The 21,471-nt window shown below is 55.7% G+C and overlaps 2 protein-coding genes across 2 annotated transcripts; one reads left to right on the top strand and one right to left on the bottom strand.

Moving 5' to 3' along the window:
• Positions 1 to 2,331: 2,331 nt before the first annotated feature.
• On the bottom strand, positions 2,332 to 5,447 carry FOXD2 (forkhead box D2). Its single transcript, XM_041737869.1, is given in 2 exon segments — positions 2,332 to 4,319; positions 4,322 to 5,447. Coding segments are annotated over 2 exon segments (1,656 nt in total). The 5' UTR covers positions 5,099 to 5,447; the 3' UTR covers positions 2,332 to 3,440.
• LOC121481044 (basic proline-rich protein-like) lies at positions 5,097 to 21,454 on the top strand. The gene is made up of 4 exons (XM_041738007.1): positions 5,097 to 5,175; positions 5,461 to 5,973; positions 17,065 to 17,135; positions 21,103 to 21,454. Exons 1-4 carry the CDS (start codon positions 5,097 to 5,099, stop codon positions 21,334 to 21,336), a joined length of 897 nt encoding a protein of 298 aa, XP_041593941.1. The 3' UTR covers positions 21,337 to 21,454.
• The last annotated feature ends 17 nt before the right edge of the window (positions 21,455 to 21,471 follow it).

Here is a 21,471-nt window from a genome sequence, read left to right as displayed (position 1 = left end):
TTCCCTGCCGCCGCCGCCGTGTCCTGCTCCCAGGTGGGTCCTTACCAGTTCCTAATTTACAGGTTCTGGGCGCACACAACCTAAAGGAGTCTCCAATTCTAGACACGCTCCCGTTTCCCCTGCCTTCAGTGGTGCGGCTCTCACAGCAATTCTTTTTCTGGTACTTTCCAAGGCCAGTTGGGCATCTGTGGCTTCTTTCTGGCCCCCAGTCCTCAGCCATAATCTGAGCCAGATCTGTCCCTTCTTGACCCACGGGGAAACTGGGATCTGAGGCATGGGTCTGGGATCTCCAGCTTCTTAGAAGCCCCTGGAAGGGTGCATCTCATTCTCCCCTAATCCTCTCGTTTCTGCCTCTTCCTGATATGGACCCTCTGACAGACATATAGATACAAGCAACACGCTCCGATGAATTTACACGCATTTACTTTCATAAAAACACACTGAGGAGACTGGATCTCCTGCTTCTCCTGGAAGTAGCGACTGAGGCAGTAGGTCGCGTGTCTGTCCGCCATCAGATAGACATTCTGGCTGACTAAATTTTCTAAAGAGGAAAGGCCAACTGATAAATCTTTTACTTGAAGCTCCAACCTAGCATCTGGGAGTGACATATTCATGGTAAATGAGATCATGTAAGCTACAAAATGCTTTATTGAGGGCAAACACACACGGTCATGTTCAAACCTCCTCAAATGAAAAGAAATGAAATCCAGCTCGGCAACGGAAGTCAACCAAGCTGCCTGCCAGAGCCGTCATCCCAGTATCAGCAGGCATTTCCCGTTCTGCCACTGACTGTAACCTTACTTCTGGTGGCTTGTTTGATAAGATCATGGGAAGGTGGCCCACTGCATTCGACCTCCCCACCCTCCCACAGTCCCTCAAGGAGAGGGAGGAGAGGGCACCCCACCTCCGCAGAGGGGCTGCACTGACCGTCTGCACTTCCGACCTTGTCTCTCCCGTGTTGGGGAAACAGAGGAGAGACCTGGGAGTTCCAACCACAGTTCCTCAGCCCTGGTGCCTTCTCCCTCCGCTGATCCTGATCCTGACCCTCCTTCCCTTAGGGGCACTGTCCTCTACCTCCCTCCTCTTTTCCTGCAGCTGTTAATGCCTGGGAACCTGGCTAAGGAGGCCTGTGGGGGGGTTTCTCCCTGCCTGACCCTCTCAAGTTCTCCGGAGCTGGTTCCCTGACCCCGTCTTCCTCTTTCCTCAGCATGTGTCTATTTTCCGTGATGGCTGAACTGCCAGGCTCTGCACCTCCACACTTCTCCTTCTCTCCTATGTCCTCAGTTGAACGTACAGAGAAAAAGAGCTCAGTAACCATCTTTGTTCCACCCAAAGCATCCCCTTCTTGCCCCACATGCTTTCGAGTCTGGCCAGCTGAAATCCCTGGCACGGGCAGCAAGCCCAGACACACTCCATGAGCTTACGGATGGCTCCAGCCATGACTCCCGATGGTTTTGCACCCTGGCAGTAGGTTCTGGCTGTGAGCATGGCTCAAAGGTTGGGAAGGTTTGCCTTAACAGAGAAGGACTGCACTGCCTCTCTCCTTTGGCTCGTAGTGTGTTTCTGACCCTCTGAGGCTGGAGGAGAGAGGGGTTTCACAGTCCTCCTCCCCCCGCGGTTCAAGCTGTTCGTTATGACCTGTCCACAGCAGCAGGAGTGAGGGGAATCAAAAAAAAAAAAAAAAAAAGGCTCTACGGTGGCTAATGAGAGATCTCTCTCCTCTTAAGAACCCAGAAAAAAAAGTGACAATCACAGACATGGACACATTCGTGAACACACGAAGAAATAAAAATACAGATATCCCAAAATACAACTTACCGCCCCAGCCCAAAGAAGGACAAAAAGGATATGTGACGACCCTCAGAAACACAAACAGGAACCACAAGCTCCATGAAAACCTCTGCACACAGGGGCATACAGAATATGCAGCCAGAGACACATTCACTCAAACTGTACTTAACAGGTAGAGTGCCCATGAGCACTGGGCACCCAGGTAAGCCTAGGCCACGCTAAAGTCCAAAGTAGAAGATCTGAATCCCCAGGTGCATTTGAGACAAAACCTCTCCGTAGAACCCCAGGCAGACACTTAGGACCAGAGCGAAAATGAAAGTGCTACGGGGTCACAGGCTTCCCAGAGTCCTGGCCCCATGAAGAGCCAAAGGCCCAGGCCACAATATCCCACATATCCAGAAAGCCCAGGCCCTCCTTTACCTGTCCGGGCTGCCCAGGGCCCTTCCCCACTCCCGCTCTGCTCTACCCGGGAGCCGGGTGTCTGGGAGAGCCCCGACGGGGAAAGGGGAGTGCAGGCAAGCAGACAGAGCTGGTGACTGCCAGAGTTCACATACATTTATTCAACTGACACCGATGGGAATGGGGAGGGGGAAGCCAGATTTTTCTTTTCTTCCACACAAACCATCAGACGATTTCACAGAGTCTCCTCGAAGTGAAGTCTAAATCAATGCACACACAGTGGACAGAGAACGCACACAGCGGCCCGCTGTACAGATATTTACACGTAATTACAGGACCCCCTGCCACAGGATGTGCCCTTGCCCACCCCACCCCCACCTCTCCAGTCCTTGACCCGGACCCTCCTCTCCCCGCCCCAACCTCACTGCTTTTAGCTACAATAAATATCCCAGGGCCTGGGACAGAGCAGAGCGCTGAGAGGGCCGCTGGCCCTGGATGGCTGGACCCAGCCGGCCATGGGAAAGGGGGAAAGTTCCTTCAAAAGCACCGCAATACAAACGAGGGAGGATGTTCCTCAGGGTAGTGGGATCCGGGGTTTCCGCAGGGACCGTGGAGACCCCCCTCACTTAACCTCTCCCTTCGACTTCGCCTGTGTAGACACTGCTTTAGGCTTCAGCGAAACGAACTTCCTCGAAGGGCAGCAAGAAAAAAGCAAATGGGAATTTTCTTTTAAGCACGAAGCGGATAATAGGTATCTTTAAATTATCGTGTTGAACAAGCGGAGCCCGGAGGTCGAGGAGGGAGCGAGGGAGAGGCAGGAGCAGAGAGCTCTCGGCGCAGTCGGGCTTCCCGGCGGAATCCGCGGGCAGGCGGGCGGGCAGACCTCTGCGGGCGGGCGGTCCTCCGGCCTCCGAGGGGCAGGGGCGCAGCGGCCGGGCGCGAGTGAAGGCTCCCCCGCCCCGTGTGCTGCCCAGACCGGAGCGGGAGCGGAGCGGGAGCGGGAGCGGAGCGGGGCGGGGCGGGGCGGCGGCTGCCTCGCGTAGGCCCGGGCCTCTCCCTGCGCCACGGGGCCCGCGTCGGCCCGAGCAGGATCCGGAGCCCGGAGTGCCAAGTCGCCGCGCCGGCCCAGGTCTGGAGACTCCTCATAAATAGACTCCCTGAGCCCCGCTGGGCCGCCGGGCGCCCGGGGAGGCGGAGGCGGAGGCGGAGGCGGAGGCGGGCGCGGGCCTTGCGCGGCCTGGGCTCGGCGGTCAGAAGTGGCAGCCGCTGAGGCCGGCGACTTTGCTGGCGAACGGGGGCCCCGAGGACAGGAGCGCGTCCCCGGGGTGCGAGAGGCGGAGGTGGCCGGCCACCGGGGCCAGGGCCGGGGCAGTCAGCATGGCCAGGACCTGCGCTTGCCCCCCGGGGCCCGCCGGCGCCGCGAAGGGCGACCCCGGGGAGCCCTCGCCCCCGCCCCCGCCGCCGCCCCCGCCCCCGCCCCCGCCCGGGGGGCCCGCGCCGCCGCCGCCGCCGCCGCGGCCCATGATGTGGTCTATGGAGAAGGAGGGCCTCGGGCCGGGCCCCGCGCCCCCGCCGGCCGCCCCGCCGCCCGCGTCCGTCTTGAGGCCCTGGCGCAGGAGCGCGGCGGGCAGGCCGGCGGCGGTGCCGGCCGCGGGGGGGCTCAGCGACGCGGGGTAGAAGGCCTTGGCGCAGCCCAGCTCGGCGCCCAGGAAGGCGGGCAGGCCCGCGGGCCCGGGGCCCGGCGCGGCGGCCGGGGCGGGGGCGGGGGCGGGGGCGGGGGCGGGGGCCGGGCCGGGCGCCGCGCCCGCGAACACCGAGGCCGTCGGGGGTCCGGGCGGGGGGGCGGCGGCGCGGCCCGGGGGCACGGACAGCTGGCAGGGCGCGGCGGCGGCGAAGGCGAAGGCGTGCGGGTGCGGGTGCGGGTGCGCGTGCGGGTGCGCGTGCGGGTGCGGGTGCGGGTGCGCGTGCGGGGCCGGGCCGGGCGGCGCGCCGTAGGCCGGGAGCGCCAAGCCGTAGCCGTAGCCGTAGGCGCCGTAGGCGGCGAAGCCGGGCAGGAAGGCGCCCGCGTCCCCCGCCGCCGCGGCCCCGCCGCGCAGCAGCAGCTCCGGGTGCGGGTGCGGGTGCGGGGCGGGTGCGGCGGCGGCAGCGGCTGCCGCTTGAAGCGCTTGCGGCGCCGCAGGAAGCTGCCGTTGTCGAACATGTCGGCCGACTCGGGGTCCAGCGTCCAGTAGTTGCCCTTGCCCGGGTTGCCCGGCTCGCGGGGGATCTTGACGAAGCAGTCGTTGAGCGAGAGGTTGTGGCGGATGCTGTTCTGCCAGGCGGGGAACTTCTCCCGGTAGTAGGGGAAGCGGCCGCTGATGAACTCGCAGATCTCGCTCAGCGTCAGCCGCTTCTTGGGGCTCTGCAGGATGGCCATGGTGATGAGCGCGATGTACGAGTAGGGCGGCTTCACCAGCGGGCTCCGCGCCGCCGCGCCCCCCGACGGCGGCCCCGGCCCCGGCCCCGGCCCCGGCCCCGGCCCCGGCCCCGGCCCCGCCGCGCCCCGGGCCGCCGCCGCCGCCGCCGCCGCCGCCGCCGCCGCCGCGCCTGGCCCGGGGCTTCCCGCCGCGGCCGCCGCCCCCCGGGGCGCTAGAGCGCGGGGCTCGCCGTCCGAGCAGCCGCCGGACTCCTCCTCGTCCTCGGCGGCGTCCGCCTCGGCCTCCTCGGGAGGCGGCTCGGGGCCGAGCGGGAGCACGTCCCGGGGGGCGCGGGGCCCGGAGCGGGCAGGGAGCTCCCCCCCGCCGCCGCCGCCGCCGCCGCCGCCGCCGCCGCCGCCGCCCACCACGTCTATGTCCGCGTCGGCCTCGGACAGCGCGGCCGGGGAGCTCTCGGAGGACATGATCTCGCAGCAGCAGCTGCCCAGGGTCATGGTGCCGCCGCCGCCGCCGCTCTCCGGCTCCGCTCCGGCCGCGGCTCGGGCTCCGCCGCGCTGCCTCTGGGGCGACTGTGTTTTGCGCGCGGGCGGGGAGGGGGCGGGGGACTGAGGCGGGCGGGGAGGGGTGTCCCCCGGCTCCGCAGCGCCCCCTCGTGGCCCAGCTCGCCGCTCCCGCCTCTCGGGGAGCAGCCCAGCGGCCGCCCCTCCGCCGCCCCGGGAGCCCGAGCGGGGCGCCTGCAGCCGGGGCGCGGGCGGGAGGACGTGAGGCTTCCCCCGGGCCCCGGCGCTCCCGGCCCCCAGCGCCCCCGGGACGGGGGCAGGGGAGCCGGTCCCTCCGCGCCTCGCCGCTGCCTAAGGCGGAAGAGCGCGAGGCCGGGGCGGAGCTCCCGAGCGGGGCGGGGCGGGGCGGGGCGGGGCGGGAGGGGGCGGGCGGACGGCCTCGGCGGAGGGGCCCGGCGGGAACACTCGGCCGCCGCGGCGGGAGCTGGCTCGGGTGGCCGGAGGCGGGTCCTCGCCTTCCCGCAGGCCCCGCCGACGCTCCGCGCCCGGGAGCCGCCGCCCGGAGCCCGTGCGCTCAGCCCGGGTGTTCGGGCCCGCGCGGGCCGGAGAAGCGGCCCCCGCCCTCCGCCTCCCGCCTCCCGCCCGCGCCCTCCGCCTCCCGCCTCCCGCCTCCCGCCTCCCGCCTCCCGCGGCGGCGCCGGGGCCCGAGGCCAGGCCGAAGCGCGGTCGGAGCGCGCGCGGGAGCCGAGACGCCGGGACCTGCGCCGCCGGAGCGGGCCCGCCGGATCCCCAGCGCCCTCCGGCCCCGGGGAGACGCGCCGCAGTGATCGCGACCGGCAAACCCGACGCCCTCCCGCGGCCTCGGAGAGGTGAGCGACCCCGCTGCGCCGCTCCTTCCCGACGCCCCGGCCCCGCGCGGGGAGACCCGGGGCCGCCGCCCTCTGCCCGAAGCTTCCGTGCGGCGTGTCCGCCGCATCCGGGGCGCGCGGCCGCCTCCCGCGCTCCGAGGGGGCCTGCCCTCCGCCCCTGCCGGCCGGGTGGCCGTTGGTCGTGGGCTCCGTGCCCCTGGGCCTCCGGCCTTCGGTCAGTCGCTGCCTCCGTTTCCCCTGGAAACCCTGCGTTGGTCCGGGCGTCTCTTCCTGGGCGCGAGAATCCCTCGCTGCATCCCTCCCCTTAGTCGCCCCCTTTCTGGCCGACTTGTGGGCTCAGCAGACCCGCAGCAGGACCCTACAGACCCCCTCCCCAGTGACCCCGACCTCAGCCCCAGGCCAGCGTTGCCTCGGCTCTCTCTCGGGAGCCTGTGCACACGAGGTTGGCCCGGCGCCCTTCTTACCAGCCCGTTGGATCCCTTCTCCCCCCCCCCCCCCCCCCCACCCCCCGCCAGGAACCCAGCAACCAGTAGCTCCAGCTTAGACTGGGCCCGCCCCAACCCCGAGGGGCGACCAGGGCGAGGGCACCGGTCGTGGGCCTTGGGCGAGAACGGAGCTGATGGATGGGCGGCTGCCCCGCCAGCGCCGCGCAGCGGTCAGAGCTCGGCGCGCGAGGCCTGAGCCCCCAGCTGCCCTCAGCTTCGCCCGGGCGGTATGACAGTCAGCGAGCTGCTTCCCTACCTAGCCTCAGTTTCCTGCTTTGCCTAGTAGTTAAGATCAGGGACCCTGAAAAATTAGGCTTCGGGGATTCTGGTCCTGGCCCTATTTCGAGGTCTGTCGTCTTGGATAAATTTCTTAAGCTCCGTAATTGTTTCTTCCTCTATGAAAATGAGATTTAAAAACAACCCATCTCATGTTGCTCCGTCACTCCAGGCTACCTAGAAAGAGGGTTTGGAGAGCACTTTGCAGACTCCTGGGGAGAGAGAAAGTGGGTGTGGGTGGTGTAGTCTCCCACCTGGATCTCAAGCCTGGGTCAAGCTCTCCACTAGGTTACCCCTACTGGGCTATCGAACCCCCTCTGGTCACTGTGCTGGGTCAGATGCCTTGTGGATAGTGCTGGGAGCAGTGTGGGAGGGCATGCACAGCTCCTGCAAGCTGTAATTCAGCAGGGTTGATGTCAGGATGGATACATTATCTCTTTCATCTAACAATTTCCAATCTATGGAATAATTTAGTGTAAATCTAATTTTCCCATTCCACTGGTCGGGCAAGAGGCCCAGAGTGGGGAAGGGACTCACCTAGACTCCTACCAGGTAGAGCGGGGCCAGGTGCTTATCTCTTAACCTTCATGAAAGAGGTCTCCATCCCCTCAAGCCATCTTGGCTAAGAGCAGAGGGGAGTGGAGGCAAGTCTGGCTGCGCCTATCCTGGGAGAGAAAGTCCTCTGCTCCCCCTACATACGCTCCTCAGACCAAGGGAATCCACCTGGTATGCAGAGTGCATAAACAGACTGTCCTCGAGAAGAAGAGAGGTCCAGTTCTCAAACCATGGACTGGGATTGGGCAGGGGTAGTGGCCCTAAGGGGGTTAGAATTTTCCAGGTGATGAGGCCCTCCAGAAAAAAAAAAAAGTATGGGGGTGGGCTTTGGAAAGAAGTTTTTTTGCATGAGTTCAATAAATTCACATACCTAGGGTTGCTAGATTTAGCAGATTTATTTTATCTGGCAACCCTACACTTACCCCAGCTTGTGTGTTACTTCATGGAGATCTTTCTCACATTCACAGATCCCCCATACTGTCTACCACATGTCAGCTCCAGCCTGGCTCTTCTCTGCTAGTAGCGGAGAAAATGGAGGGGAAAATCATCGTGCTGCAAATGAGTGTCTTCATTTGTAAAATGGCAGGCATGAACCAGTAACTTCCTTCCTTGCTAGCACTCTCAGGTTCCCCAGGCACCTGCCCAGCTCTGGGGTAAGACTGGCTGCAGCTGCCAGCTGTGCCTCTGCCTGGCTCTGCTGCATGCTCCCTGGCAAGAAGACACAGGTTGGGGAAAAGGGACACAGGCCCCTAGCCCTTGTTATGCAATATGGGGGTAGAACATGATCCCAAGGAATCACCAGACCCCTCAAACACACATGCACTTCTACAGGGGTGCAAACAGGCTCTGGAGATCATGTGACCTGGCCAGGCTTTTGAAGCCCCTCACCCTACTCCCAGGGTTGGGCTGGACCCAGGTGTCAAAACTCTCAGGTCAGAACTCCTTTACTGATCCAAATAACTCTGCTTAGCCCCTGACCAAGCTTCCACTCTTGCCTGGGGAGAAGTGTTTCTGGGAACCTCTCATCCCTCCCAAGGTTTTAATGTAATCTAGAAGGGCCAAGTTGTCTTGACCAAAGCCAGGAGGAGGTGAACTGAGTGCTGGGAGAAGGTTGATCAGGACATTTGCAAGGCATTTCGTTTTCTGCCCTGGCACCAGCCTTTCCCACCTGTGGGCTCAGCCTCTTCCAAGCCTCCCGGGCACATTTGCTATCTGGGTGACTGTCACTTCCCTCCAGGGAAATCCTGTGCTTCAGCCCCCACTCGGGCAGCCTCCCAGGAAGCAGGAGACAACAGGCCCTGTGGGTCTTGGTTACAGCGTCACCTGGAGAGTGTGGCTTCTTCCTTCCTCTGCCTTCCTATTTGGTCACCTCCCTGAAGCAGCCAAGAAACAACTGGAAGGCGGCTTTGCCGGGCGCCTTTGGGAGGGGATCCGCCCCCAAATGCTCGGACTGCAGGGAGTTGCGTGTGTACTGCGACGTGTTGCTGGCCATCAGCGGTGCCCCTGTCTTTGTGGCTCCTGCCTTGCCCTCTCGCGGTCGCTGTAGACGTGCTGTTCTCCACAAGGAGAAAGGGGAGAGCTACCGGGGGTTTGGAGAATGTAATGACATCAGTCGCGAAAGTGGCGAAGCGCGGCGCGGAGCTCCAAGAGGCGGCGACGCGGGCGGCCCGGAGCCGGGCAGGGGGCACCGCGCGCTCGAGCGCGTCTCTGATTTTGTGGGAACACCACACGGTGGCCAGCCTCAGCGACGGCGGCGAGGCCCGCGCGGCCGCCCCGTCCCTCCGTCCCTCGGTCCCTCGGTCCCTCGGTCCGCCTGCCGCTCGGGGCACGACAGCTGCTGGGCCGAAGCCGGGACGTCTCCAGATCCGACAGCTGCTGGGCCGAAGCCGGGACGTCTCCAGATCCTTTTCGCACCCAGCTCTCCGCCCGTTGCGGACCGATCCCTGGGCCGGGGCGGGAGGGAGCGGAGACCCCGGGTCGGTGCTCCCCAGCGCAGGCCCAGGAGCGGGGCCCCAGTCCGTGTGGACGGGCGGATCCGCCGCAAGCGCAGAGACCGAGAGCTGCCCCAGCGCCTTCGCCCCGCCTGCCCCCGGCGCCCCTGAGCTGTTCCCCACACCGCCACGCCCTGGACTTCTCTCCTTCCCCACGCCTGGCCACAGTCGCCCCCCCCAGCTGCCCTATCCTGGGACCGCGTGGTGGGGGGTTCGCTTGAGCCGGGGATGGCCCCGGCCCGCGCACCGGGTGAGCCCGGGCGAGCTGCGGAGCCGTCGGCTCTGGTTCGCGGGAAGAGGGTTGCGGGCCCGCAGCCACCACCACCCCGGGGCCTGGCCTCGCCGCGACCCAGGGGCGACAGGCTCCCCTCGCCGGGAGAGGCGCAGCTGGGCGCAGGGGAGAGGGCGCCCTTTCCAAGTGTGTCGCCAGCCTCGGGGCTGCGAGCCCCCCTAGAGTCGAAGTGCGTCCTGGGCTTTTCGTCCGAGGGTCCGTTCCTGCGGAGGCGGAGGCAGAGGCGGTGGCGCCGTGTGTCCGACCCGCGCGGGTCCCGAGTGCGGGGACCTGGACGCCTCGCCATCCGGACCCGCCGCCCCGCCCAGAGGAGGCCCGCCGCGTGCCGCCGGCGGCTGGAGGCTGTGCGAGGGCGCGGGGCCGCGTGCGCGTGGCTTCGGGACTGGAGCGGAGGGCGCGGAGGGCGCGGAGGGCGCGGCGCGGGGAGGGCCCCAGGCGGTAGCGCGGCCCAGTGCGCTCCAGCTGCGCCCGGCGCTGGAGAGCGGGACCTCGCCCCCCCCCCCCCCCCCGCCGCCCCGCCGCCGCCCCGAAGTGGGGCAGACAGGGGGAGGGAGGGGGCGCAGCCGTCCGAACCCGGTAACCGCACACATGCACGCCGTGGCATCTAGCCTTTCGGAGCCCCAGGCGGGGGAGCTGGGGAGACCGTAGGGCCCTGCGTGGGGAGGGAAGCAGTGCCGCGTGCCTGACCCCCGCCGGAGCCCTGCGGAGCCGCGCAGAAGCCGAGCGAGGGGACCAGAGGGCGGCCCGGCCCTGCCCGGGAGACGCTGGTGACGGATTCCTGGAGAGCAGCGACCTCTGGAGGAGCGGCGCGGCCACGCAGCGAGCCAGGAGCGGGGCTACCCAGGCTGGGACCACAGGGCCTTCTCCGCCCGCCCCTTGGCAAAGTCGCCCGGCGCCCCAGAACCTCCGGACTCCTCTTGGCGCATGCTTGCTTCCTTTCCCAACCTGCACTCTTGCTTCAAATCCTGCCTCCTCCAGAAATAAGGCTTCTCGAGAGCCCACGGCATCTTGCCCTCTTCCTGCTCTGAGCTCCTCAAACTGAAAGCCTGAACCTTGGACAACAGCACCAGCGCCCCATGCTGCACAGCCGACCTGCTTCCTGCCTCCCCTTCTCCAGGAGACTGTTAATCCATACACTCCACCCACCCTTTGCATTGCATACTGGGTGTGCTGTTTTTCTTTCCCTGCAGTAAGAGACTGAAGTCATTTATCCCAAAATTGGACTGTAGGTTTTCAAACTCTGTTTCCCAGAGGAGGAAGCCCAGAGGAAGGGCTGACTTGCCCAAGGTCACACAAGCAGAGTGATCGCAGAGGCAGAACTAGATCTCTAACCTCTCATTTCCCAAGCCCAGAGCCCTCTCCATTTCACGTGGATGTGGAGAAGGGCTCCTTTTGAGTGGTGAGGCCTGGTTGGTGGAGTTTAGAGGTAGGAGAGGGGACATACAGGGGAGGATTGGGGTAGGGGTTCACCGTTCCAGGGTGTAGCAGGAAGGAAAGAAAAGAGGGCAAAGCTGCCCCAAAAAGTCAGACTCTTCCTTTCCTCAACCCCAGCCCAGATATAGCAACTATGAAGGACTCCAAATTTCAGGGGCTGGCTACACGCCTTACATCAGGAGGTGGGTGGGCTGGAGGCTGGACACAGCCTCAATTCAGGCAAATACCGCCCTCCCCTTTGCCCTGGGACAGGGGCTAAGAGACCCCTGCTAATACACACCCAGGGGGTGCTGCTGAGGCCTCAGAGCAGCAGGAGGACCCCCCCCACCAGCTGCTTTGCTTTCAGGGAATCCTATGATTGTCTACACAGGTTACCAGGCAGCCTGGCCCCTGCCTTCTGGCCCAGCCTCACCTCCAGCCACTGCACTCAACTGACAACCTTTTTCTCTTTCTCACCTCTGTACCGTTGCCCATGCTCACTCTGTGCCTGGCTCAGCCCTCCTAATCCTCTGCCTGCTTCAAATGTCAAGCTTTATGACATGCCTCCCCCACAACACCTCTCATTGGCCCGTCTGTGAGGGGCTCCTACCTATGTGCCCCCCCAAACACAACTCCCTCCATTGTCATCATTTATCTTCTAGGCTATCACCCTGTGTAGACTGAACTCCTTGAGAGCATTCATTATTTATCCTCATTTGGCCTCCTCTCCAGAGTACCTACCTCATGGAGTTCTCATGAGGATTAAATGAGATAATGCATATAAAGCACTCAGCCCAGGGCCTGAAACTGAGAGACGGCTCATTAAAGGTTTCTCATCATTATCAGTCACTCTGCCTCCTGCCAGCCGCAAAACCCAACACAGAGTTAGGTATTCAGTGAGTGACAGACATGTGGAGATAGGAATGAATGAACGATGTGACATATTTCTCCCTCTTGTCGGGACTCCCCAGACAGACAGCTTACATCAGTGGAAATACGTGTCCTTTGGGAACAGACACTATTTCTCCCGCATTGGTCCCCATCCCTGAAGGGAGAGAGAAGAACATGTCCCTCTATGAGAGAGAGTCTTCCCGTGGTCCCTGACCCCAGCATTCACTGGATTTCTCTCTTGTGTTCTCTGCCTCAGTTTCCTTCTCTTAAAAAGGTTGTGACCAATCAAACCAGCCAAATCCCAGCAAAATATTCCAGGGACTCCCCATTGCTTATAAAACAAAATTCGCTCTCCTTAGCATGATGAATGGAACATGTTTACGGTTTTGGGGTATCCCGTCTCTCTGGTGGGTAAGACTTCTCTCACCTAGTCCACATGCTCCTGATGGGACTGTCCAATCTCTGTGTCCCTCACACTTACTTCCAAGAGTAGACACCCAGCATGGCACCCCAGCATGCTCAACTATAGCATTGCAAATCCAAGGCCCAGTGATTGGTCTAGGCAAGTGACCTAAGCCAAGCCGGTCACTCCTTCTACAAGATTTGATATATGGATTCTGGGACTTCAGGAGGGGTGCTTCTCCTGGATCAGAAGATCACGTGGAGAATGCTGTTTGACATTGAAACCCACGCACGGAGGGAAACAGCCAAGAGAGAGAGCCCGCGCTTAACAACCGTGCTGCATCCCCTGGCTCTGCCTGAACCTAGAACCCTTAGACTTTCCAGATATTCTAAAGATATCCTCCCCTTTCTTAAGCTAGATGTAATGAAGTTCTGCTAGTTTGAGTTGACTTTCATAAACAGCAAGGACCTGGGTTCCTAAAACCTTTGAGGTGCCATACCACCCTGAACTGCCTGCACAGATTTATTTCAGTATTGGTTAAGCCACTGCTCTGGAATTTTCTTTGGCGGGGGTGGGAGTGATGGTGGTGGTGGTGGTGGAGTAGTCTATTACAACTGAACTGAACCCAAATTAATACAGGAGGGGATGGAAAGATGTCCTGTAGACACAAAGGACCAGTCTAGGGTCATTGGCCTGAAGAATAAAGAGCTCAGGGTTGACAGAGACCCCATCTTCAAATCTCCACAGGGCTGATCTGGAGCACAGAGACCAAGGCAAAAGCCTGAAGGTTGTCAGGACACAACATCTGTAACTCAATGGAAGGAAAGCCTTCCAATAGAGCTGTCCCTCAGAGATGTGATAAGCTACACTGATGGTAGTGAGCTCCCCATCACTGGAAATGTGTGAGCTGAGGCTGGGTAATCACTGGGTAGGAATCTCAGAGACATCTAGGTACAGCAGATGGACGACAGGACTTAGAGGTAGGTTCAGATTATGCCCCCACCCCGTATTAGTCTCAAACAAATTACCTTTCTAAGCCTCAGTTTCCTTGTTTGTGATCCAGATAGGTTGGAGACAGACACCAAGGAAATTTCCTAGCCTGGCACCTCACAGAGACTCCTGATGTCTAGTACTCTAGGTGGAGCCAACTATGGGTCAGGATGCCTCAGTGGGGATCTTTGCTGGCCTCTCCAACCTTGACATCTAAAAAAAATATTTTATTTATTTATCTATTTGAGACAGAAAGAGTACAGAAGAGAGAGAAGCAGACTCCCTGCTGAGTAGGAAATCTGACACAGGGCTGGATCCCAGGATCTTGAGACCATGACCTGAGCTGAAGGCAGACACTCAACCAATGGAGCCACCCAGGCACCCCAACCTTGATACTTTTGAAGATGCCTGCTCCAGCTTGCCAGCAGAATGCACCTCCCCCTGGTTTGTTCTTACCACTGGAGAGGAGCAGTGGAGCCTGAGATCTCCTCCCATCCCTACCTCTGCCCCTCCCAGGTCCTCACTTCCTTAATCTGATTTGTAAGAAGTGCATCCCCTATTTTGAACAGTCTGGCTCAAGAATCAGAGCTCTTAACTACTGTGCCCTACCTACAATTCCAAATGTGAGTGCCATTCACACCAATAATAATAAGCATGTTTCTGCATGGCCCTGACCTGCCCAGGCTCCTGCTCATCCTGGTCTCAGTCAGCCAGAGTGGTGCCATCTGCTACATGACCTGACACCACAGTTCTGGGCCAACCCAGACATCCCAGGCTACTTGAGGGCCTTGTTTTACAAAGTGGATTTGGCTCTGCTTTAGTCACAGGAGTGCATCTCATGGGGGGATGGGGCAGGGGGTGGCCTGCTGCTGAATCTTCCTTCATCCACTTCCTCCCACAAAGCTGGGGCCACTCCCAATGACATGGGAGATCCACACCAGAGAGTAGCAGATCTTATGACCCTATGATCAGAAGGAAGTCACAATTGGGGATGAGGGATGTCAGAGAAGGGGAGACGGCACCTTTTGACAGGAAGCCTCAACAGTAGAGGTCTATCTAAAGAGCAAGCTTCCTGTACCTGCTACTGATGCCCAGAGTTTGGAAACTAGACAGGAGAAGGAGCCATCACTCTGGACAGACTTATCACCAGGGCACAGACCTGATGCAGGGTGGAGGTGGCAAGTGCCCAGGCTTCCCAGATCCAGAAGCCAAACCATCTGGTGAGAGGCCCTCGGGAGAGGTTCTGATGGGAAGGTCACGGGGGAGAGGGCAGTGAGGTTTGAGAAAGTAGAATTCTGATCACAGTCACCAAGGGTCCCTTTGAGAAATAAAACTAGACAGCTGCCAAAAGAGCCAGTGTGGCCACAGGGAACTTGGTGTCCTGACAAGGATTGTGCAGAAATGTACTTCCAGAACTTCTCCTGTAGATACACCTGCACACGTGGAACATGTGCGAGCTTTCATTGCAGCTGCTTTTGGAATGCTGAAAGGTTGGAAACAGTGTAAGTGTCCAGTGACGGGGTTGATTAAGCAAATAATGGCACATCTACACGAGGAAATAGTATGCTGTGTAAAATAAAATAAAGAAGTTCTCTATATATTGATCTGGAAAGAGCCCGAGATGTGAAAAAATTCAAGATACCTAACAGTGTACACTTTATGCTTCCAATTGTGTTTTTTTAAAAGGAGAAAATAATGTATATTTGTTTTGGTTTGTATGTGCAACAAAAATATCTAGGAAGATGAATAAAAAACATCTGTTAGAGAAATAGGAACAAAAATAGAAGAGAGACCTTCCACTGATACTTTTTTATCATTTTAAAGCTGAGTAAATTTATAGCCTATTCAACAGTTGAATAAATAGGTTTTTTAATAAAGAATTTATGTATTAATGAGAGAGAGAAAGAGACAGGTAAAGGGAGAAGCAGGCTCCCTGGGGGGAGCCCGATGTGGGACTCGATCCCGGACCCTAGGATCATGCCCTGAGCCAAAGGCAGACACTTAACCACTGGGCCACGTAGGCGTCCCTGAATAAATAGTTTAAAGCAAACAGTGGAATCATCTGGATGAATAAGGCTGTGTAGGTTGAACCTATGAGTAATAAAAACTGTAACTATGTGCTCAACACTTTCTGTGGGCTCCAACCTGAAAATATGGCTGGTGGCTGTACATACAAGGGAGGGACATACAAGCCCCATCCAGCCTATGCCTGTGGCTGGCCTGTCGCCCATCAGGTGGGGAAGGAGGCGAGCCTGCCAGCTAGGACCTCAGCCTTTCTACCTTACCCTTTCGCTCTTCTCTTCCCAACCCTGTCTCTGCCTCCTGTCTTGGTCCCACCTACATTGCTTTGAAGGTAGTCCGACTTTGCCAGGCTGGACAGGGAGTAGGATGCAGGAAATGGAGATTCATAGAAACTGGAATGACAGGCCTTCTCCTTTCTTTTTTTTTTTTTTTTCTCCTTTCCTTAAAAACCTCAAACCAGGGATCCCTGGGTGGCTCAGCAGTTGAGTGTCTGCCTTCGGCTCAGGGTGTAATCCCGGGGTCCCAGGATGGAGTCCCACATCAGGCTTCCTGCAGGGAGCCTGCTTCTCCCTCTGCCTGTGTCTCTGCCTCTCTCTCTCTCTCTCTCTCTCTCTCTGTCTCATGAATAAATAAATAAAATCTTTAAAACAAAACAAAACGTCAAGCCAGAGCTCATCTCCTCCAGGAAGCCTTCCTTGTGAATCCCACTGAGCCCAGGCCCTGCCCAACTCAGGGAGCCAGTCTGGTGCTACAGGTGGGACCTGCCTATCCCTTGAGCAGGGTGCAAGCCTCTGGTCTCTCATTCTCCTCCACCCCTGGAACCTCAAGCCCCGCCAAAGCCCAGGGTGTCCAGCCCTAGCGAGGCTGCCCAATAAGGGACACAGGGTAGAAGAGCCTCACCCACCATCACAATGGCTTTAGCAGTTACAAAAGCCATATCACCCTGGCAGAGAGGGCAAGGCACATCTTCCCTCTTTCAGAAGAGACCGAGGCTGAGCTCAGAGCAGAGGCTTGAATTGGTGACCTGTGAGCCCCCTCATCCTGTTAGCACTCTGCATACTACATTGCCATCCACCTGTATTTGACTCCTCCGAGCAGGACCGTGTTGGATTCATCGGAGTCCTCAGCTGGGGAGGAACACACAATCCCAGAGCTTGGGAAGTGGTGGGAAATACTAAGAAAGAAAAAGGAAAGGGTTGCCTGAGTGCTTGACCAGACCTCGGATTTCCTGACCTCAGCCCAGCAGGTTCTCTCTATTTCCCTCTCACAGAGTAGACCAATTCTTGGCAGCTGGGACTGCCTATCCCATTCCAAGCCTCCCTACAATGGGGCAGCTGCCAAGGGCTGCCAAGAAGGATGGAGGACCACAGGACATTGGGAGCACTTGACAGGCGAGGTGGTGAGGGCCAGTTTTCCTCTCCCACACCAAGCAGCTGGGTTCCTCCCTGGAGCAAGTGACTTGCAGCAACAGAAGCCACTCCCAGCTCAAAATTGCATCCAAGTGGATTCCCGGCAGGTGCCTACAGAGTGGCCAACAGGTGGCGCTCTTGTCTCCACAAAATTGGTGAGGGGAAGAGGAGAAAGGAGGGGAGTGGGGGGAACCGAGTCTGAGTGGGGGAGTCCAGAAGCAGAGGAAGTAGAAGACGGAAAGAAAGAGGAACTGAAAACTTGTCACCTGGCTTGGAAGGTGACCTTTCAAGATCAGGACTGTGGGGAGAGGGGGGATGGAATTTTGGGGGGCTTTTGAGGCAAGTTTCACTTCCTCTTCCTCAGGGGCAGAGGACTTTGAAGTCACGTGTACCAAGAGTCAAGTTCTGAGTCAGCGACTTTGCAACTTGACCTGGGTGAGTCACTTAATCTTTATGAGCCCCAATTTCATATCCTGTAAGTGGGAGCTGATAATTCTAATAATGTCACCCTGCATTCCAGGAATAAACTGTACTGGATCATGCCTTTTCTGTAATACACTACTAGGTTCAACTTGCTATTTCATTGAGGAACTTTGAATCTGCTTTCATATGTGAGAATGGCTATATTTTGCATTCTCATCCCTTATCAGGCTTTGAAAACATAATTAAGGGACACCTGGGTGGCTCAGTGGTTTGGCTCAGGGCGTGATCCAGGGGTCCTGGGATCAAGTCCCACATCGGGCTCCTCGCAGGGAATCTGCTTCTCCCTCTGCCTGTCTCTGCCTCTCTCTGTGCGTCTCTCATGAATAAATAAAATCTTTTTAAAAAGAAAATGTAATTAAGTAGATAGAATTGGAATGACTTCCATTTCTTCTGTGTTCTGGAACAATTTATATATATAATTATATATTTATATATATTATATATATTATATATTTATATAATTTATAATTTATATAATTAGGAAAAAAAAGGTTTCTTTATAGTTTGGTGGAATTCACAGGCAAAATCAGTTAGCCTAAGTGCTCTCTGCTGGGAGCAATGGAGGAACAGTTTCTGACAGTGTTTTCTGCTTCTTCTGTACTATGGGTCTACCAAGATTAGTCACTCCTTAAATCAGTCAAGCCAGACCAGGTTGTCTACCAATCAAAGGACCACTCCTAGCTTTCAGAGTTGACACAAGGCTATGATTATGTGCAACAGTTTGTAACCTCTGTGAAATAGGAAGATTTTAGCCAATGGCTAATTGTTTCTGTACCTTTGTATACCTATTTTCTACCATTGCCACTGCTACCTCCACCAAACTACCATCCTTCACTGCCTGGATACTGCAGTAGCCTTTGCATTGGTCTCCCAGATCGCCTCTAATAGCATGCTTAGGGCTATGAAATTTCCTCTGAGCACAGCTTTGACTGACTACATCCTATGGATTTTAATATGTACTATTCTCACCTTTATTAATTTATAGTCTGTAGTTTCAATTTTCCTCTAACCTGAAAGATAAGCATTTTTAAATTTTCAAGGGCTACATTCAAAATGTGGTCCAGGAACATATTCTTACACATGTAGGAATTTATGAATATTTTTGAATGTTGTGTTTTCATTTCAATAGTGATCTTATGTGGTGTGTATATATATATATATATACACACCACATAAGATCACTATATATATATATATATAATGGAATATATATATTATATATATATAATAATATTATATATATATATATATATATAGTCCCCAATTTCTGGAATCCTAAAAAAATTTAGCTCTTTTCTATTCAGAAATGATAGCATTTTGGGTATTATGGAGTTTATATATATATATATATATATATATATATATATATATATAATGGAATATTACTCAGCCCCATCAAAAAAATGAAATCTTACCATTTGCAATGAGGTAGGTGGAACTAGAGGATATTATGCTAAGTGAAATCACTCAATCAGTGAAAGACAATTACCATATGATCTCACTCATATGTGGAATTTAAGAAACAAAACAGAAGAGCATAGGTGAAGAGAGGAAAAAAATAAAAAAAATAAAAGATCCCTGTCCCAGAGAGGGAGACAACCCATAAGAGACATAGGAAACAAACTGTTGTTTCATAGGAAACAAACTGAGGGTTGCTGGAGGGGAAGGTAGGTGGGGGGATAGGGTAACTGAGTGATGGATGTTAAGGAAGGCAAGTGATGTAATGAGCCCTGGGTGTTGTATAAGACTGATGAATCACTAACCTCTACCTCTGAAATCAATCATACATTATATGTTAATTAATTGAATTTAAATTTAAAAAAATTTTAATGATAAGAAATCATTTAATTAAAAAATAGTGATCTTAAACACATTCGTATAAGCATATAATGAACCATTTACATGACCTCCTGATATAAGTATCAGAGGCCTAATATTTAGAGTCTTCGTTTACATATTGTCAAGTAGTACTTTAATCTTGAGATAAAGCAAAAAACAATGTAGACTTTATAAGTAAATGCTGTATTGGGGCCAGTTGGTGGCATGGCCTGCCATGTGAAGGAATACTTGTACTTCATTGAAAAGAAAACAGTAGGAAGGCCATCCAACTCTTTGTTGGATGACTTTGTTAAGCATCCAACTCTTGATCTCAGCTCAGGTCTTTTTTTTTTTTTTTTTACTTTTTTTGTATTATTATTATTATTTTTTGGAGTTCGATTTGCCAACATATAGCATAACACCCAGTGCTCATCCTGTCAAGTGCCCCCTCAGTGCCCGTCACCCAGTCACCCCGTCTCCCCGCCCACCTCCCTTTCCACCACCCCTTGTTCATTTCCCAGAGTTAGGAGTCTGTCACGTTCTTTCTCCCTCTCTGATATTTCCCACTCATTTTCTCTCCTTTCCCCTTTAATCCCTTTCACTATGTTTTATATTCCCTGTATGAATGAAACCATAGAATGTTTGTCAGCTCAGGTCTTGATCTCAGAGTCATGAGTTCAAGCCCTGCATTGGGGGAAAAAGAGGAAAACAATGGTGGATGAATTTAGTCATCACAGCTCAAGGTACCAAATCCAAAAGACCTGTGATGGAGCAGGCAAGGCCACATTTATGGGGCAAGTGATTTATTTAGTTTCAGCAAAATTATATCTTCTTTTACATTTGATTAATGTTATGAATATGAATTTTTATTTTGTAGGTCTATTTGAATTGAATTTGTGAATAAATTTTTGTTTTACAGTTGCATAAGAGATATAAGTCTAAGGATTTTATGCCTGTACATACTAAATGACATTATAACAAAAAGTTAAGGTCAATGCTGGGAGTCCACAGAATTTTTCTGTTTAAAAGAAGACACTGTAGCCTGTATCTTGCAAAATCCTCCCCAACCTCATCTCCCGGAGAGGTACTTCACATGGGCTTAAAACCAACCTCGTCCCTAATAGTAAAGGGTTTTCTATGTTGTGCATTTTTTCCTCTGCCTTCCCAAGTGAAGCCCACAGGCCTGAAAAATTGCCCAAAGCAGCCTCTCTGTTGATCTGCTTACCTGTGTGCCTTCCAAGAATGTCACTTTCCTATGTACTCAATTTTCCCTGTGGCGGGGTGATGGTAGCCACTTTCTTGAACTGGGTCCGACAGACCTTCTAAGCAGCTCAGCACCATTCTGGGCCCAGAGCCATCCTTCCAGTGTTCCAAGTTCCCTTAAGTCTGGAGGCAGCCCCCTCAGCTCACCTATACATTCCCATAAGGAATTCAGAACTGTCACCTGCCTTAATCCTCCTGCAAAAACATGCACCCCCCTCATTTCCATAACTCTGAGCCACCTTCCCAGCCTTCCATACACTGTGCATACTCAATCCATATAACCATGTCTCAGTCCCCTCTTCCTCAACCCCCCCGGAAATAAGTCTACAAAGGTACAGCTTTGACCTAAAAATTTCATTGTCAAAGTGTACATTTAGCTTCCCATACTAAAATCATCACCTTAATTTCAGATGCGCAAAATTTCCCCCTAAATTTTGGTCTACCAAAATATCAAAATTCTTAGGGCACTCTGACATAGAGCATATCCTCTATGAGGGCATCAACAGTCTCCAATCTGATTCTGCATTGGCCTAGGAGGCTACTAGCACGGGGCCCGGCGCATAGCAAGTGCTTGATGCTGTTGAATAAAGGAAGATTCAAGAGGTATTAAAAAAAAAATAGTCTCGGGGCACCAGGGTGGCTCAGCGTCTGCCTTTGGCTCAGGGCGTGATCCCAGGATACTGGGATCGAGTCCCACATCAGGCTCCTCTCAGCCTGCTTCTCCCTCTGTCTCTGCCTTTCTCTTGGTGTCTCTCATGAATAAAAAAAAAACCTTTTTTTAAAAAAATAAAGTCTGATTTTCCAGTTCGGCAGTGACCTTTCTACTGTTTCTGTACAGATATTTCCTGCCTGGTCCTCAGAGTTCCAAGATCCCAGGATCAGAGATCTGCTGGGCTGTGGCAAGAATGAAAATCAGAGCTCACAAGGTGCTTTCTGGCTTCAACAGCCTGAGAAGGGTTCTCCCCTGCCCTGGAAAGTGCTTGGGTTTGGAAGGATTTTACCAAGAGGTGCTCTGAGGCAGGAGGGGAGGGTCTGTAACACTATGTGGAACGGAAGGAAGTTTACATTTTGATGTTTGTGGTGCTCTACTTCTTAGAAAACAGACAAGCTTGGGAGCCCTGGGTGGCTCAGCGGTTTGGAGCCTGCCTTTGGCCCAGGGCATGATCCTGGAGTCCCGGGATCGAGTCCCACATCAGGCTCCCTGCAT

The sequence above is a fragment of the Vulpes lagopus genome, chromosome 23 (assembly GCF_018345385.1).
Source record: "Vulpes lagopus strain Blue_001 chromosome 23, ASM1834538v1, whole genome shotgun sequence".
NCBI classification, from domain to species: Eukaryota; Metazoa; Chordata; class Mammalia; order Carnivora; family Canidae; genus Vulpes; species Vulpes lagopus.
This window is presented reverse-complemented; position numbering and strand designations above follow the sequence as displayed.